The 15,250-nt window shown below is 36.5% G+C and overlaps 1 protein-coding gene across 1 annotated transcript in view; it reads right to left on the reverse strand.

Moving 5' to 3' along the window:
* Positions 1–15,250, reverse strand: part of LPCAT1 (lysophosphatidylcholine acyltransferase 1) — a 60,111-nt gene that overhangs the window by 30,059 nt on the left and 14,802 nt on the right. Inside the window, 4 exon segments of the mRNA XM_062568500.1 lie at positions 1,932–1,966; positions 7,377–7,435; positions 9,756–9,816; positions 11,396–11,508. Coding sequence (XP_062424484.1) covers positions 1,932–1,966; positions 7,377–7,435; positions 9,756–9,816; positions 11,396–11,508 — 268 coding nt within the window.

Raw genomic sequence — 15,250 nt, forward strand, 5'->3', positions numbered from 1 at the left:
CCTAATCATTTTGCTATACATTCTTCCTAAGGCTGCAACATGTTTTTTGCCTTCTTTTCTGCTGAATTTCCAATATATTAAAACAAAGACAAGCAGCAACAATAATTACAAAATTAGTGATTTTTAAGTCACTGACAAGAAACGAAATTCTATCTTCTACATCCTCTTCCAGGAATATAAAACCCCAATAGTTTACAAATACACTTGCTCCCCATCACCTCTCTCTAATCCTGAAGGATCTACCAGACACACACATAAACAGCCCCCCATATCCTTGTTTTTAACATGCTAACCTTAAACCATAAATATTATTTGGGGAGGAAAAAAAAAGATAGAAGTGGTATTTAACTTAAATCTGATATAGAGAAAATTTATGTTGTATGCCATAGCCAAACAGCCTTTGTTTTCAAAGTGAGTCAATTGACCTGTGAATATTATCAAACAAGTAAAATGTTACTTCCTGGAAACAGTATACTTTGTGTGAGACAAATTTTCACTCTATTTGACTGCCTATTCAAAGTTAAGGTAGCCTTTAAATGTTTTGTATACAGAATAATCCTGTATACAACAACATTACTAGATTAAGTTTTGGTCAACATTGTGAAACAGGAAGAGAGACGTTTGCTGAAAAACTGAAGACTGTGGTATCCTTAACAGTATTTTCTACTAGGAAATTCTCTACTAGGATTTCTAGGACATCAGAAATATGCTTCAGGACACTCAGGAGGATTAATCTTAATTAAACAAAAGCTATAATTTAAATTGGTCAAGTAAATTCGCATAACATCACATGCTGCTTCAGAATTTGATTCAGCTTTCATTTAACTTCATTTGTTAGTTGCAGTCAATAGTTCTGAATGAGGTTACTGTTTTGAACATGTTAAGGTGATCTGAGCCAACAGCCTTACAAGTTCCCTCCCTCTTCCTCCTCCTTCTCTGTCTTCCTGACACCTCAGGGAAGACATCATCTTTTTCCCCCTCTGGCCAAGTTAGTTTGCTAGAGGAGCTGCAGTGTGAGCATAAGGCAGAGCAACTCACAAGGAGAGACAAGAAATCCCTGCATGCAGCAGCATTTGCTTAGTTTACACACTGTCAGAGACTCAGCTACTCCTAGTGTAATGATTTAATTGAAAGTGACCAGTGATTTCCAAATACTCTCATCCAGATATGTTCTTAATTAAACCAGGTTCCTAGTCCATTTCAAGGTACAAGGTATGAAACTGAAAATTACTTGCACCCTGGCCCATCCAAATGGTGCTCTTGTTACTTCTAAAAATACAAGATCTCAAGCAGGACATTCAAAACAACAGTTCCCAAAGAGGCAGCTAATGAATGAAACTTAACCATGGAATTCACCTCCCCTTTATCTAAGGTTCAAAATTTCTTTGTTTTGATCTTCATCTAGAAATTTTAGAACTTTGACTCTAGCCCAAATGTGGAAATGGTGCCAGAAAATGATTTAAAAAATGGCTACATTTTGTAATTTACATTACACAAGTTTGCTAAATATATTTAAGGTTTCTCTAAAATAACATTTATTTTTAAATAAATCAAAGTTACAATTGGCAATATACTGACAAGAGTACTTCCAAACTCCCTTGTTGGAACGACTGTCTCTGCAAATTTTATATAAACACACTGAATTGAGATGCAAGCACAGAGTAGAAACAACTTTTTACTTCAACTACCTGGCTCAACTAATAAACACATTCCATAAACCATCAAAAATCATAGTAGCAAAAGTATACTCTGTTTATATCTGGACTCCTCTAATTGAATATTACCATATTCAGGAATGAAAGACACAAATTAATCCCAAGTAATTCCTAACCAGAAATTCCTGCTTGCCTTTTTCCTTGTACAAGTTCATGTAAATAAAACTATTTAAGAAAAGTAATCATCATGCAAACAGTAAAATAAAAGCCACTTACGCTCCTGGCCCTTGCCATGTCCATGTGATTGTGTCCTAAAAAGAGAATCATAACAGTTGCAATTACTCATTGTACTTTAAACTTTTGTTACATTATAGATAGTATGGAGCATGATGCCTTCACGGAAACTTTGATGCTCTATTTGCAAAAGTTCATAGTCCTATTAAGAGTAAGCCAACTATAGTAGGAATCAGCCTACCTTTCATGAAGCTAAGAAATACCCAGTAATCCAGGTCTTAACCACAAAATATCTAAAGTCATAGAACACAAAGATACATGGATTTCTCAAATGCTGTTCTTCTTGGAAAATGAAGTTATTTACCATAAACCAACGTCCTTTCAGATGTATAGTCCATGAATACTTTCTAACTCACCCAGCTGCACAGGGCATCTCTTAGTGTCCCTAACCCTTGGACCTTGGTCCCCTGGATCTCCCAACATCAGATAGGAACACTCTGAGACACTTCTGAAGTATTTTGGACCCACAGAGACAATGCCAAAGAGGTCCTCCTTACTGACAGGGATCACTGTAGCCAGTAAGACTTTATCTGTCTTACCTCAAACATTTCTCCAATTCCCTTTTCTCACAGAGGGCATGCATCCATCTACCTGATCCAAGAGTCAAAGGTACATTATAAGATTACTAGATATAAGATTAGTAGATATTTTATTACTAAGATATAAGATTAGTATTACTAAAACCATCAAACTACTTGGAAGCAAGACCAGCTGCACTTTTGGATAGCTAAGATGAACAGATCTACAATCCCAAATCCAAAAGCCCTGTAGAAATATTTGGTGTAATCCGGAATTATGATCCTGCCCAAACCAGAGAGCTGAACAAGCTGAACAGGAGATGCCTGGTATGAGTTTTACTCTCCATTCTACCATACAGAAATTAAAGTTTATCAACTACCCCTGAAGTCTAAACAAATTTCTACTGCATCTTGAAAGAGACTGACAATGCTTTTTATGAGCTGTTTAAAAAAAGAATTATGTGTAAAACACTAAGAGAGGGTAAACAGATAGCTATGAAAGCTATGAATATGAGGTCATGAGCAGGAAAAATCTGGAAAGGAGTAAATAAGTGACAAGAGTGAAGTCAACCACATAAGCCATAATATTTTTAACTGTAAATTAAGAAATAGTGTTTAAAAAAAACCTGTAATACTTAGTGGAAACTAGATTTGTACATAGAGGCAAGAAAGTAAAAACCACAAAATGAATTCCAAGCTGTTTTTCTGATCAACTGGGAAAACAGTGTAAAAATTAACGGAATTACAACAGGAGGACTCATGAAATTTAGGTTTCTAAAAGAGCAGAGATACTTCTGTCAACCTACTATAAATTTTCTCATTTAGTTCCATACTACCATCCAAAAACATTTTACAAAGTTCAGGCGATTGTATGTGCCAAGATCTTGAAACTGATGTTTAACACATTTTTATTACCTCCTAGAGCAGAAGACTGTCATAAGTAAAATGAAAGCAACACATCCATAGAAAGTGCAAATGATTAATGCAGAACAACAGCTTGGAAAAAGCTCAATATATCATGAAGGACTACTGAAAAATTAAATTTTGACTTTTAAATTATTTTAAATGAAACAAAAAAATCATAAAAAAGAGGGTTTCCATCTCAAGCAATTAACACCGGTGCGTGAAAATAGCTTTCTCCATCTAGTGGTCTTGTAGAACCCAAATAAATGCTTTGTTAAACAAGCTGCTTTGACAATTTTGTTGTCCTGATGATACTACAACTACACACATCAGGCGCTTTGGTTTTTCCACAAGAAATTTTCATTCACAAAGCCAGTTCATGGAGTACAAGATGACCTAAAAATCTCTTTAATTAGCAATTAAGTCTGCCATATTGAACAACTGCACAGTGCTACACACACTCAACTGAATTAGCTTCCTAAATAGCAACAGTGCAGAAGAGACAGATTTGGGGGGAAGGGGAAAGTGGTAGCACTATAGAAGTACCATGCTGGACCACCGAACAGTGAGAATGTTTTCATAATCCTAGCCATCATGCTGGCCAGCTGCCATGACTTCTCTGATACGAGGAACTTGACTATGCCACATAACATCCCTGTGAGAAACTCCCAACTCTAATGTCACAGTAGGCATACATGTTCTTTCTCACCTGGAACATTAGAACATAGCATAGATGAAGAATAAATGATAGGCTGTAGAAACCAGAATTCTGTCCTGCAGGAGGCAGAAATATTTTGTAGTAGGCTCCCACTAACGTATCCAATATTTTCATGATAAAAAGAACAAGCAGAAACTGGAAAGTGGTATTCTCTGTACCTACTTTAGACGCCTTTCGCATTTCACGGAATCACAGAATGGTTGAGGTTGGAAGGGACCTCTGGAGATCATCTAGTCCAACCCCTCTGCTCAAGCAGGGTCATCTAGAGCATGTTAGACAGGATTGCTTCCAGGCAGTTTTTATCACAGTATTTATCACAGCTGACAGCTTATGCTTATGGGCATTGCTTACTTTCAAAGCATACTTACAATGCTATGAAATTTTTGTATCTAGATAGTAAATTCTTTGATATGGAACTTCTACACAATTTGTATTTGATGCGAGAAGATACTGAGAATCACACCAAGCTTCAAATGTAAAGCCAATGTTGCAGCAGAATAAGAATCTGCATGTAAAAACACAACCAATCAATCCTTAATACCCCAAGGCTGAACCAGAACAGGTGCTTCCAAAACTCGTATCAAGTAGTGCAACTAACTGGACACCAAAATCAAAGAGAATCTGTAATTTTTAGACAGGTTTATAGCCTTCCTTACACACTACTACACTCAGAATATTCAGACAAAGGAAAAAAACTATGTGCACAATGAAGGAACTTAGTGAAACAATGAATGGCTGTACAACCTAATGTCTCCGCATATTAGAGCATTTCCTTATATATGGAATATAGATAACAGCTCTCCAGCAGAGACATGAGAGCTGTCCATCTCTGCAAAACCTTTTCCTTGTACTTTCTACATTCAAGAGCAAGGTAACAAGCACATAAGAGTGCACACAGCTACTACTTTTACCTCAGGCTCTAATCTCCAGAAGCCTCCTGAAACAGACAGGTGCACACATACATTCTCATCTCTGTTTTGGAAATCAGAGCTCTGAAGGTATGACAGAGACCCAGTTCAAGATGAAAGCAGTAGAGTGATTGTACACAATGGGTACCTAGAGTCCACTGGTTAAGAGACGATGATCTGTTTCTAAACCTAAAATTAGAATATACACTGGCTAAACAGGATAGAAAAGAAGACAGAGAGAAAGAAGAGATGTGCTAGAAATGCAGTCTTGGGTTATGAAAGACAACATTCTCTCCCCAACCCTTTCCTCTTACTACCTCTTAAATGCATCCTAACCAAACCAAATCTAACCTCCATATATCATATCAAGTTCCCTTCCTCCAACTTAGCTACATCTCTTCTGCAGACCCTGAGCTAATATGAAGTCAAATATGAATAGCAATTATTTTATTTTCCTTTCTCATTAATGTCAGTAGAAGAAATTCTTAGGCATTAAGTGACTCATCAAGGCACTGAAAACATAGCAGTCTTATGATTATTATAAGTAGTGAGAATGGGAAAGCATGGGCCAATTATTCTACCGGTTACATGCATTCAGGTCATCTCTGTTGGACATCTGTATAAACACTTAGTTTCTTTTAAGACATTTTGCAAAAACATAAAAAAGTTTATGAACTTCATAGAAGGTTTATAATGACTTCCACGTGTAAAACATGGTTTCTGTTAATAGAGTGCTAGGAACATTTAATATCAGTTTACAAACACTGCATATTATACACTATAAGCAATAAGAACATTTCAGTATGAAAATATATTTTTGAAGATACTTGCAAAGTTAATGTTTCATAGCTTTGTATGGTTTAGCATTGTTTTAAGTGTAACATTAACCAAGAGTAACACTGTATATTGTGATATGAGGTATATGTGAATTTAAATTTTAAACTGGCACATCAAAAAAGGTGAAAAAAGGATAAAAAATACAGAAAAGGATCTGTTTCCCTGAAGATGAAACAATTTCAATATATTAAAAAAAAAAAAAAACACTGACAATCTGCTATGATACTTAATACTATGCAAATATAACGGACATTACAATTTTTGCCACAATATCCTCAAAGATAATTTTGAGGGCTGTTACCACAAACAAGTTAATTGAGATCAGGTGTGATGGCAATTAAGAGACACTGGTGGGCTCCACCCAATAACATTAAGAATTTTTATCAAGCATATGTTTTATATCAGTTGACAAAAAGATCAATGGATAGAAACACTTTAAAACATAAGCACTCAGATGCCAAGAGATAACTGCATTCTTTCTAACATCAAGGGGTGGTTAACAGGCCAGTCAAGGAAAGAGAGAACATGATCTTCTGATCTAATATACATCACCAAACAGGCAAGGCAGCCTTTATTTCATCTTTGATAATCCTCCCACCTTCTCCAAAAATGACTTAAATTTCAATAAGGGTGGTGGGGGAGACAGATAGAACCCAAAAGTAATCCTCAGAGGGCTCAAAAATAAAACAAATCCAAGAAAAACAATTTGACTATAAAAGCTAGCACAGTTTGCTAGGGAGCATATTCTTCTAATTAACTTAGGAATGCAGAAAGACAGGATTCTTGCTGCAATAGGACAAAGAAGTAGCTACAGCAGGTCAGTTAAACAAAAAAAACAAAACAAAACAAAAAACCCCTTTGCTTTGCTTTCCTGTATGCTTGATCTTGACCTAGATCAGGAGAGCTTTGCTCATATCTTTCCAAGCACTTGCAACAATTGTCTAATTTAAATATTGTATTTTACTGTAACCCAATTGATATTGAAGGACTATTTCAAAGTAGCTAGCATCTAGCATTCCTTACCCAAGTGCACGGCCAATGGAAAACAAGCCCTAAATGACCTTATAAGATGATGAGCTTCCCAATAACGTTGTAATTATTGAAATTTTGTAATTTTTTGACTAATATCTCAGAGACAGCAGCATCTTCCAGCAATACATGATGGTAAGAAAACGTTTGCAGCTCACAGCCTAGTGACAGGGAGCACTTCTGAACACATATCCAAGAGGGAATATGACATTTCTGTCTTGTTATTTATGCTCAGCAAATGTACAATACTTCTTGTAACAGCCTGAATAACTTTCAGAACATTGTTTTGAAAGAGAAACTTTAAAAAAGCAGAATTATCTAAACTGCCCAATTTAAGTCAATTTTGTACTGCTAGAGGCTTAAGCAATGCAAAAAAAACAGTTTAACGCTTTTTAGATTTCTAAATCTAAGGATCTAACCAAAAAGGTTACAAAAATGAATGTGGAATAAAATGCATTACGACAACAAAAGTTAAATAGCCCTTATTACTAATTATGAAACAAGCTGAACTTACCAGTTTGTTTGGGTAACGTAGAACCACTGGCTGTACAGGAACTCCTGGTATAAATGCTCCTAAAAGGCACGTATGACCTGTCATTACTTTAAAGCACACTTTGGTAGAGAAGAATTTATTTCATTAAGGAAAAGACTATATCAATAATGGTTTAATATGAACATGAAATACTACTGGTAGTGAAAGAATAAGATCTCAAAGTAGTCTCAAAAGTAATCATGAAAAAAGAGAAGAAAAACAAGCACTGGAGAGTGACAACATACATCCACCTTTTCAGAAGATAAGCAACTAACAATGCTTATTTACATTCTCTAAGTGATCCTCTACCGCTTACATAAACTGTCATGAATGCAAGTCGTACCCCAGTACCAAATTTAACTGGATTACTCAATTCAATATTATTAAACTAATTACCAAACGATTATTGAAAGAAAGAAAGAAACAGGAGTGCACGCAAGAAAGTTAAGTCAATACGTTGCCAGCGGTCAACAGTTTTTTGGTGAAGATCCTAAGCTCTCTTCTGCAAAAGAAGTTCTCTATATTTAGCTGAGCAACACTGATTTAATAAAATATCTTGGAAGTAATGGTATGAATTTAATTTCTTTCCTCTTTTTGCACCTTACTTCCCCCCAAAGAGCTTGCTTGTTTATTCTTAGACAAAGAAAAATCTAATAGTTAAAATGTATTGTACTAGTGCTATGGTACAGAAGTATTACTGCATTTTATATAAAGTTATGGTTTTAATAAATAGGTATCATAAGATCTACAGATGTCCTTTGCTATTTTTTTTTTTGGTTTTAGCACAAGGATTTGGTATGCATGATAACTATCTTGCTCAATATTTCTTTGAGCACATCTTTTTCTCTTAGAAACAAAAGTGTGGTTAAAAAAATAGCCATATGAAACAAGTAAAACTATTTACTAAACACCACATAATATTCCTATTAAAATTTAGAACTGAAAGATATAGGTATACCGTATGCTCAGTATTACATTTGCTTTATGAAACCAGCAATTGCAAAGATGTAAAAATAACAACTTTTAATGGGGTGTAAATATCTTTAAACGAAGGTTGCCTGCTAGGGATCCTGCAGAGATTTGGTTCTTGGCCCAGTGGCATTTTCTGTTCAGTCTCCAAAAACAACGGCCTAAATAACTTCTGAAAGAGTCCAAAGACGACAAAATCTGACTGAATGGTAAATGACACCACCACCACTTATACCTAACTAACTAGTTTACCCTATATGACTAGCTTGCATGAACACAGAAAGGGAAAACGGTACAACAAGAACAAGGAATGCCGGCCACATGAGCAGAGTGGTGAAAGGCATTCTGAAAACTAGTACTCGAATAAGGATCTAAAGTCCTTTGATACAAAGGAAGAATTTTTAGGCAAAGGATTTCTGGGAGAATGGATGGATACAGAAGCAGGTTCCAGCAGGAAAAGTGAGACAGTCCAGGCAAACAGCAGCATATGCTAGACCAGTGAAGTAGAAGATAAAGACACATTGGGGACTTGAGATAGAAAGCATATGGCATCTAGTGGCTGGAATGTCTTTGGAACAGAGGGAGAACAGGAAACCAGGACTTTAATGAAGAATTCAAGCAGGTTTACAACACATGTCCAGGATTCAGATGGAAAGAGACTAAAGAATGACAGAAGTGGATGTTTTCCTAACCATCACTCACTCATCTAAAAGGTAACAGTTGACACAGAGTGAGTAAAGACTTTTTGAACGTTTGTTCAGGACACAATACAGAGACTCCATCAGCCAAATGAACCACAACCAAGATTCCAAGCAAGGTACACAATGTTGACTCACTGCATGAAATCCCAATGAGGAAATGCAAGTTGCAAGCAACACAAGACACAGTAAGACTAGAACTCAATGAGCTAGGCAGAAATATAGGGAGAGTCAAAAGCAGTTTCAGAACTGACCTTCACTGCAGCCTGCTCACTCACCATCTCCCTACTTACATCACAGAGGTGAGTTTATATCAAATATTACAGAATTAGCAATCCTTCCTATTATAAACACAGCTTACATGGGCAAAAATGCTCAATTCACCTTATACTTATTTGATAAGCATAAACAGCAGTACTAACTAAAAACAGCTTAGAAGGTAGACACTGATATCATATGAATCCTGGAAGCCAAAGGGAAAAAATCTGAATTATCCGAACCAAAAAGTTTTGCGTAATAGTAGAACTACATCCCTTCTGCAGCATCTGAAAAATTCTACTCCACTCCTGCCCTACTGCAAGATTTTTTAACTCAACTTCTGCAACAGCAAACAAATTACAATGCAAGTGGTATTTTAAAAGCTGACGATACAAGAACATTCTGTAGAGAACAGAGAAATGAGCATCATACCTACCAGGCTTGAATGTAATTAGACAGGATCGGTTTGTGCAAGTGCCCTCTGGGAATATCATTATCTTGAAGTTAAAAAAAAAAAAAAAAAAAAAAAAAGAAAAGAAAAAAAGGTTTACTTTTAAGAAATAAATTTCATGTGGATTTATTAATAACATTATCTTTGAAGAGATATGTTTAACAGATTACAGTAAGTTTTCCAGGAAAAACAGCCAAGTTAAAGCAAAGAATAGTCCTCAATGAAGAAATCAAGCAAAGTTCTGTCAAATTAGTCAAAATATTTTTCTTTATATGGGAATTTGCCTCTTTCTTGACCTCTGATAACAATTCTACTTTACCAGAATACTGACAAAGACTAGAAAATTTTGCAAGTGCTAGAAAACTTTCACAGAAAGTTTTGGTGCTCGTTCAAAAAAAAAAAAAAAAAAAAAACCAAAGAAAACCCCACCCCCCCAAAACACACCACACAAAACACAATCATACTCATTTTTGTTCTGTACCAAAACTCCTCCTCCCAAGCTACCTACTTACAGCTAAGAAAAAGAAGATTGTTATTTTATTTCTGCATTTAATACTTGGCACATGCACAGATATTAGAATGATAGAGGCTGCAAAGATGTAAGCAGAATCTTAATATGGAAAAAAATCCTCAAGTTAAACCAACTTCAGAGGAATAGATCAGATTGCGAAAAAATTTTTTTTTGGCCAGCAAAACCCAAGAACTGCTGAAAGGGGACAAAGCAGTGGTCTGGAATTAGAACACAGTTTTCTTCCCCACTCTAGTACAGGCTTCCTGGATATTTTCCAGGAAGTCACCACAGCTCTGAAACTCAGTTTCTTCATCTATAAATCGGAATATGTACTTTTTAAAGCTCTTTGAAACCTATTGATGGAAGTCATGATATTAAAGCTGCATAATACCTTTCTGCCAAATTGCGTATAATAGTTCTGTAATCCAATAGGTGGACATAAACTCTGTATAATAACAAGCCGGAGGCACAGCAATGTTTTATCTTAATAAGAACTCTCCAAAAGAATGCTTCAAGTTTTCAAAATAATCACATACAGAAAATTTAGACCCTGAGGCAGTCATTCATTTCTTCTCACTACTCTCTTCCAAGGTGCATTTGAAGTAGTCATATTTCAGGGTTTAAACAAACAAACAAACAAAAAAATCCCGAGTTGCTTATTTCAGAGGTGTTCTCAACACCTGTTCCAGCAGAAGCATACTCTACTTATTGGAACACATTAATTGCTTGGGTCTATCTCTGACAATGGCAATATGCCAAAACCTCAATAAGGTCAAGAACACATACTTCCCCAGGTATTCTACTAAGCCTCTGATTATTTTCTTCTTAGAGTATTTCCTAGAAATGATGCAGTTTGTCCATTTAATAACACTTAATAGAACTCTGATGTATTTATCGATACCCACCTTTGCAACACACTGCAATGAACAGTTGCTGTTACAGATGTTTTGTGCAGATAAGCTACTTGCATTGCATATTTTAGGAGATGGGGGGGGGAAGTGATGCAACCCTCTATAAACTGTCTAAGGCATCCTACAGGGAAACAGATAAAACTGCACATCCAAAGCCTACAAATACCAATATTCATTTGTCACACTGTAGTAGTATACAGTACCTGTGGCCATTTACCATCAGATTGAGCACGTCTCTTTATCTCCTCAACAGTCTTCCTGCGAGAATCTTGGTCTGACCGAGATACAAACACTGGACGGATGTATTTGATTAGAGCTGAAGAGCGAGAGAGAGAGAGAGAAGAAAAAACTGTTTTTTTCCCCCCTTGCTTGAAATAAAGATTTGCATTTTATCACAGTATTCCTCTAGACAAAAATTTTAGTAAACATAAAAGACTGCTTTACTAGATTACACTACAAACTGAAGTTTTTAGCTGAACTATTCCAGCTTTATTGAACTATTTTCATAGATTCCTGCAGAGGAAAATTCTTTTTATAATTTTGGCACTTTGTACAAGTTCAATTTTTAACAGACCAATACACATGTAACACACATACACCTTAAAACATATTATGCCTAGTTTTCTATAACAAAGCAGCTGGGGCTGACTAACAGGCCATTTCCTCCCATGACAAAATCTACAGGAAAAGCTCTCCAAATAAAGTTAGCAGGAACTTCCATAGGCAAGTGCTTCCAAAAGACAAGCTGTGGTTCTGGAACTGCCACTGTCTTCTAGACTTTTTACCTCTTCTGACAGCTCTAGCAGCTTAGCCTCACTGCAGGCTATCAGAAACATTCCATACACAGATTGTGTTATTTTTTTCCGGGGAATCAGCACTATCAAAAGAAAAAGCAAGCAAGTTTGCTCAGCTGTCACTGTCTGAGACTTCTCCTTATTGATTCTATGATACTAGATTAATTAGACCTCAGGCACTCTCTTCCTGATTCAGTGGCAAACTTTGTATACATAGCCAGACAAAATGGAGTGAGCTCAAGAGTCAGAAAGGAACCCACAGTACCCTTTCCATGCATGTCACTTTTCAAGAAAACCGAGGGCTACTTAAAAATAAAATTTTAAATTGCATATCCAACTCTTCTGGAATGTCAAAGCACTATATGAGAAGCATCTGCAAATAAACCTTCTCAAGCTTCAGGCTTTAATTTCAGCAGATGGTCTTTAAATACCTTCTCATTAGTTTACTGTCTTGTCATCCTTTTCTGAAGTTTAAGAGTTACAGAATCATTACCTATTCTATTTGTCTAAAATAGAAATACAAAATATAGTTTCCATATTTCAAACTATTGTGGAATATTTTCACTGATGCTAGCTGTAAAATGCATACAATTTCGCAAAATATACACTTCCTACATTAATGGATCAGTCAGTGCTTAAGATGAAAAGGAAAAAAAAAAAGAAACAGGGTATATGAAGTAACAGTTCTGTACTTAGCAAAAGCTGCTGGTGGTACACCAGCTGGTGATACCCAAGTGGAGTTTCCACTCACTGAAATCCTTGAATAAATCCTATGAAACTTATCCCCTCCACTCTGCAGCAAGTTCCCAAATAATTGGCTAGTGATACCTCTGAAATACTACTTTCAAACCACAGGTTGCTGAAGCCTATGGGACAGTACATAAGAAGTTACCATACCATGTTCTTGTACTTTTTCCTACATGCTTGCTCTTGGCCATTAATTACAGAACACTGCTTGCTAGGGGAATATCAAAGGTCATCGTGGGCCCATTGGAGTTACTGCTGTGCGGAAATCAGCAGAGGACAAACAGTAAAAATGCAAAGGAAATTATACGTATATATTTTCTGTGGTCATAAGTCAAGTAAAATTATAAGGAAGCCTGGAATGAGTACTATCAGGTAGTACATGAAGCAAGGAATAGGCAGAATTAGAGCAAACTCAGGACAGGAGCCAAAAGCAATGTGCATTAAAACAGCTTTAGATACTTGGCACATTGAGCAACCAAAGGAATCAAGCAAAATAGTGCAATATGCTTAATAAGCAGAACAATCTTTGTTTTCACTGCTCACCAGTTTCTCAAGTGTCCAAGAGAGGTTTTAACCAGGTAGCTAAGACCACAGCTCAAGTACTCGAGAGATACTGAAAGAGGTCCTTGTCTACCTCCTCTCACCCCATTAAAAGCATCCTTAAATTAAAAATTGTATTATAAAGTCTAGTGAATAGCAATAGACAATCCTTTAGTTCACAAAACTGACTTTGTGAGTATCATCATTAGAGATTTTCTCTAGCAGTCTCAGACATACTTAACCTAGTCAAGTCTCATCCCCAATTTCAGCTCATCACAAGAGGTCCTGAAGTTAGGTGACACATGCTGTACTCCACCTTCTTGGGCAAGCATCTGCATTTCACACAGTATTGCCAGTAACTTAATGAACCCTGAAGCCTTGCAGGATAGGATGCAGGCTGTGACAGATAAGCTAACCGATGGTAAGTTGCTCTGGCACAAGACAGCCCACTTGACAGAGCTTGCAGGAAATCAGTAATACCTTCCTTCATTACAGAGTAGCAGTTCCAACTGATTTCAAAACGATAACTTTTAAGCAATTGCTTCAAGCACCAGCTGATGCATTAAGCCATAAAGTTCTTCCTTGATGAGTTGAATACATACAATCAGTGTCAATGAACTTACCTCAGGATAACTGGAAATTAGATGGCATTTCATATTTCTATTTCCAGGCAAACGTGGGTGAGGAAACCTTGTTTCAAATCAAGACTTAAAGTGATACTCAACACATGATATAACAAAGTGCTACTGTAAACCATTTAAAGTATTTTTGACAGTTACAACCATATTGCAGATAAAACTATACTGGCAGCATTGCAGCTGATGTATAAGGAGTCAGGGAACACAACAAGTAGTGTAGCGCTAAACACTTTCTAAAATATGCCCCTCCACTTATCTTTTTGAGTAGGCAGTGACATTTTTACACATCCCTGTAGAAACAACAAACAGAGCTGACCAATCTGCTGCAAGAGTAGAGAATATTGAACATGAGGCTTTTACCCAGCCTCTCTCCCAAAAATCCCATCGTACACGTTCCTCTGATAAGCCGAGATGATAGCTCAGATCTCAGTACAACTGATTCTATTGTCAGTTAACAAGGAGGTAGGCCATGTAATACAGGTAAACTTAAAGTGGAATATCTATTTACAGGCCTCATTCCCTTATTTTTCCTACTATGGGAAAAAATATGGACCACCTTCTGACAGCAATTGTCACCTCATATGTTTTGTATCTAGGTCTTAAAGACATGAATGTTAACAAAGGTTAAAAAGAGCACTGTCTTAGGCCTTGTTTTAAGAGCTGCCTTACTCATATAGACAGGTTCTCAAAGTTTGATCTCTCTTGTTTTCTAATGCAGTAACAATAATAAAACTGAGGCGGGGGAGAGGGATGGGGAAAAAAAAAAAGAAAAGACGGGAAATCTGCAAAGGGCTTACAAGACATCTTCTGAAGGCCACAGGATCCAAAATGTGGATCTTTTCCAGTTAGAGTTCAACTGTTTGCACTACTGGCAATAGTATTGTTGTAGTCAGGCTATTTCTGTGTGAGATTTGTAAAGATAGTGACAATATCTTTTTGGAGTACAATCATACACAAAAAAATAAGCTTTTTTCAACAAGTCTGAAGCAACCACTAAGGCTAAATACTGCTTTAAGTCTGACTAATTACTTACCAGCTGGACCACCTAATAGAAAAGATGTTAAGTATTTGTGACGCAGAGGCAGTGTTAATGGGAAAGTTGTTTTCCCAGAGAGGCAGGAAATGTACAGTCTACAGGACAAGGAGAGGTCAGCAGTGAGAGATATACAATCAACGTTCTGTTTAGTCTTAACCGAAGTAAATCCTTAGGCGGTATTTGGGTGGGTCTTTCAAAAGCGTGAAGGACTTCTTGCGGCATAATGACCCTCTTCATATTGCTGAGGGTGCTGTTTGCTGTTATGCCTGCAATACCCGTCTCAGAGCTTGGTTGTATGTTTTA

This window comes from Rhea pennata, chromosome 2 (genome assembly GCF_028389875.1).
Source record: "Rhea pennata isolate bPtePen1 chromosome 2, bPtePen1.pri, whole genome shotgun sequence".
NCBI classification, from domain to species: Eukaryota; Metazoa; Chordata; class Aves; order Rheiformes; family Rheidae; genus Rhea; species Rhea pennata.